This window comes from Frieseomelitta varia, unplaced genomic scaffold (assembly GCF_011392965.1).
Source record: "Frieseomelitta varia isolate USP_RPSP 00005682 unplaced genomic scaffold, Fvar_1.2 scaffold_1461, whole genome shotgun sequence".
In the NCBI taxonomy this organism is placed as follows: domain Eukaryota; kingdom Metazoa; phylum Arthropoda; class Insecta; order Hymenoptera; family Apidae; genus Frieseomelitta; species Frieseomelitta varia.
Window position 1 is genome coordinate 1 of NW_025109152.1, and position 3,290 is coordinate 3,290.

General features: G+C 40.3%; 1 protein-coding gene across 1 annotated transcript; it reads right to left on the reverse strand.

Moving 5' to 3' along the window:
- Positions 1–85: 85 nt before the first annotated feature.
- LOC122534197 (unconventional myosin-XV-like) lies at positions 86–3,254 on the reverse strand (the record flags this gene model as incomplete). Its single annotated transcript, XM_043664585.1, has 6 exons — positions 3,136–3,254; positions 2,029–2,313; positions 1,488–1,665; positions 1,144–1,422; positions 747–1,076; positions 86–373 (listed from the first exon to the last, which is right to left on the reverse strand). Coding segments are annotated over exons 1-6 (1,428 nt in total), but the record flags the coding sequence as incomplete, so codon positions are not given.
- Positions 3,255–3,290: the final 36 nt, after the last annotated feature.

Genomic DNA, 3,290 nt, shown 5'->3' on the forward strand with positions numbered 1-3,290 from the left:
AGAGAGAGAGAGAGAGAGAGAGAGAGAGAGAGAGAGAGAGAGAGAGAGAGAGAGAGAGAGAGAGAGAAAAGAAAAACACACTCACGGATATTTTACTGCTTATCAATAGCTCCACGACGTCCGGTCTCAGCGTGTCTCTATTTTTATCCAGAAAACCCTCCACGTTGTACCAAACTTGCCCAGCGTAGTGTTTGATCGCGAACTCGGCGGAGTTCATTCTCGGTCTCGAGTACAACTCGCTCAGGGCGTGATTGTAGTGGCATTTTTCCAAGAACGAGAGATCGGTCGCTTTTGGGAAGTTGCTCTCGTCATCCAGCAGATGAAGGATCCCCACTGGCTTCTTCGCTATCAGGTGTATCACCGGCAAATTGTCCTGTGTATCGAGCGAAAGGAAATTTCTCACGTGGCAACATACCATAAGTATCAAATCACCGATTTTTATGAAATGAGGCAAAAATATGAAATGTAAATATAACAGATATATAAATATAAATTAACAAATTAATATAATAATTTAAATATAAATATAACAAATATGTATATATAATAATATAATAAAAATGTAAAATCGTTGAGAAGAAAACTATCCTCAAAGTTGAGGGTATGGAACATATTTTGTCAAATATCTCGGAAATTAATGATGCCACTGTTTTTGTGTAAATTTTGCAAAAAAAATCTTTTTGTCCAAGCAATATATCGTTAGTTACCACAATGAAGAGAAAAGAAAGACAATGAAAGAAACGAACAGTGTAATTGATCGTCGTCCAGTCGATCTTCTCCTTGGCGTATTCCTGCTGCTCCAGCTTGAATATGTGCTTGTTGAAGTAGAACTGAAGGTTCTCGTTGGCGTAATTGATGCACAGTTGCTCGAGGCTGTTCTCCGCGAAGTTCTCGAAGCCGAATATATCGAGTATCGAGATGGCGGCCGTCTGTTTCGTCCCTTTGTAGACGATGTGATTGATACGAGCGACCAGCCAGGAGAACAGCGAACTGTACAGAGCCTTGGCGAACGCATCTCTTGCGTCCAGAGCCTGGTCGATATTCAGCGCCGTGAAAACTCTCTCGTTTCTTGCTTCCTGCGAACGAGTAAACTCTCAGTTGTTTTCCAATCGGAACAGAGAGACAGCTAGCTTGACGACTTACTGTCGTTTTGGTCGTGAGCGCTCTGATGATCCCATCGGAATTCACTTGAAGGAGATGAGCAGCCCAGCGAATTTCGGCGTCGGAGCCGACCTCCACGCCCTCCTGGCCGTGTCTCATCTGCTTCCGATGAAAGTACACGTTCCCGAGGTGCAACACGCTGGCGAGGATCTTGAAGATCGTGTCCTGCTCCTCGGACGTGAATCCCAACACTTGCATGGCAGACAGGAGGGCTTTGAAGTCCTGAGTGTCGCTCTTCCCATCGATCTCGCAATTCCCACCCTGACGATTTAAATTCAGTGACTTGGTCCGCATTGCGGATGACGTTGAAAGCTGTCGAAGGTTACCTGATTCAGATAAAAGTATTTGTCCGGCGTCAGCAGTCCGTACTTGTCCCTGAGTTGCTGGTCGAGACCAGCCAACAGCTCGTAGAACACGTGATAGTTCCTTTCCTCTGGCGCTTGCGTGACTATCCTACTCTTTTCGAGGAGGTACTGCGTTATCCTTCCCCCTACTATCACTCCGCTAAAAATAATTGGCGAATCGGTTGAATGAAATCTTCAGCTTAATCGTTTCTTTTTATATGACACAGGTCATGCTGATTTTTTCGCACAGCGACTTGAATGAGATTTCTTAATTTCTTAATTGGATAATTGAATGAAGTGTAAATACTGGGTGTCTCGTAACTTGCGAGTACTTTATATACTTTCATATATATAAATATGAAAATATCTTTCTTTTCGACTCATTTTTTTTTTTTTCGCGTAAAATCATCTACTCGGTTACACCGCTATGGGACATTCGAGGTATACATACGAGGTGCCCAAAAATACTATTTCGTTCGTGCTGTTGGAGTCGCGCGAATTTTAAAAACTCCGAGATACTCACTCTCTGAAATATACTTCCAAATACTTTCCAAATCTGCTGCTGTTGTCGTTCCTGGGAGTTTTCGCGTTCCCGAAGCTCTCCAGCAGGGGCGTCGCCTCGAGGATTTGCTCGGTGACGAGATTATTCGGCGCGCGATTTACCGCGGCTAGATACTGCATCACGAGTTTCGTCGATTCCGTTTTTCCCGAACCGGATTCTCCGGAAATGACGACCACTTGATTCGCGCTGGCGTTGTTCGCCGCAGTTACCTGACTGTACGCCGACGAGCCCACGGCGAACAGATGACTGCAATTGCATAAACTTGTATTAATGTATGAAGTATCCTACACCACAGATAGAAACGAAAAAAATGTCGCGTATGAGATGCTTAGTATTTTTTTTTTTTTTTTTAGTTAACTCGAATTAACACTAGAACTACCAAAGTGGACCAATTTATAATTTTCTATGGAAATTTTATACATTTATTGCAGTTTATTATCAGATACAGCACGATAGAAACGAAAAGACGTCGCGTATGAAATACTATAGTATTTTTTTTTTTTTTTAGTTAACTCGAATTAACACTAGAACTACCAAAGTGGAGCAATTTATAATTTTCTATGGAAATTTTATACATTTATTGCAGTTTATTATCAGATACAGCACGATAGAAACGAAAAGATGTCGCGTATGAGATGCTTAGTATTTTTTTTTTTTTTAATTAACTCGAATTAACACTAGAACTACCAAAGTGGAGCAATTTATAATTTTCTATGGAAATTTTATCCATTTATTGCAGTTTATTATTAGATACAGCACGATAGAAACGAAAAGATGTCGAGTAGATAAGAAGAGAAGACTGAATTTGTTGCGTGAATTGTGTGAAGTGTTTAGTATTTTATTTAATTAACTCGAGCTAGTACTAGAAGTACCAAAATGACCAAAATGACCAGTTTATGATTTTCTATACTAAATTTAAATTTTATATATTATAACAGCGTATTATTAGGTACTCGAGTGATTTTTAACAAAGCGTATCAATAGAAACTCGTATGAACCTTGCACTTTAATTCCTTTGCTATAAATTTATTATACTTTAAAGCTTAAATTGTAATGTTGGTAACTCACGGTGGCAGTGTGCCAAGTATTCGTCCCTCGTAGAGTTTCACTTGGTCCAGGCCGTAAATGTCGAACATTTTGTAAGGATTCACCGCCACCAAAATGCTGCCGGTGTACGTCTGTCATTTTTTTGTGACAAAAAAAAAAAAAAAAAAAAAAATTGT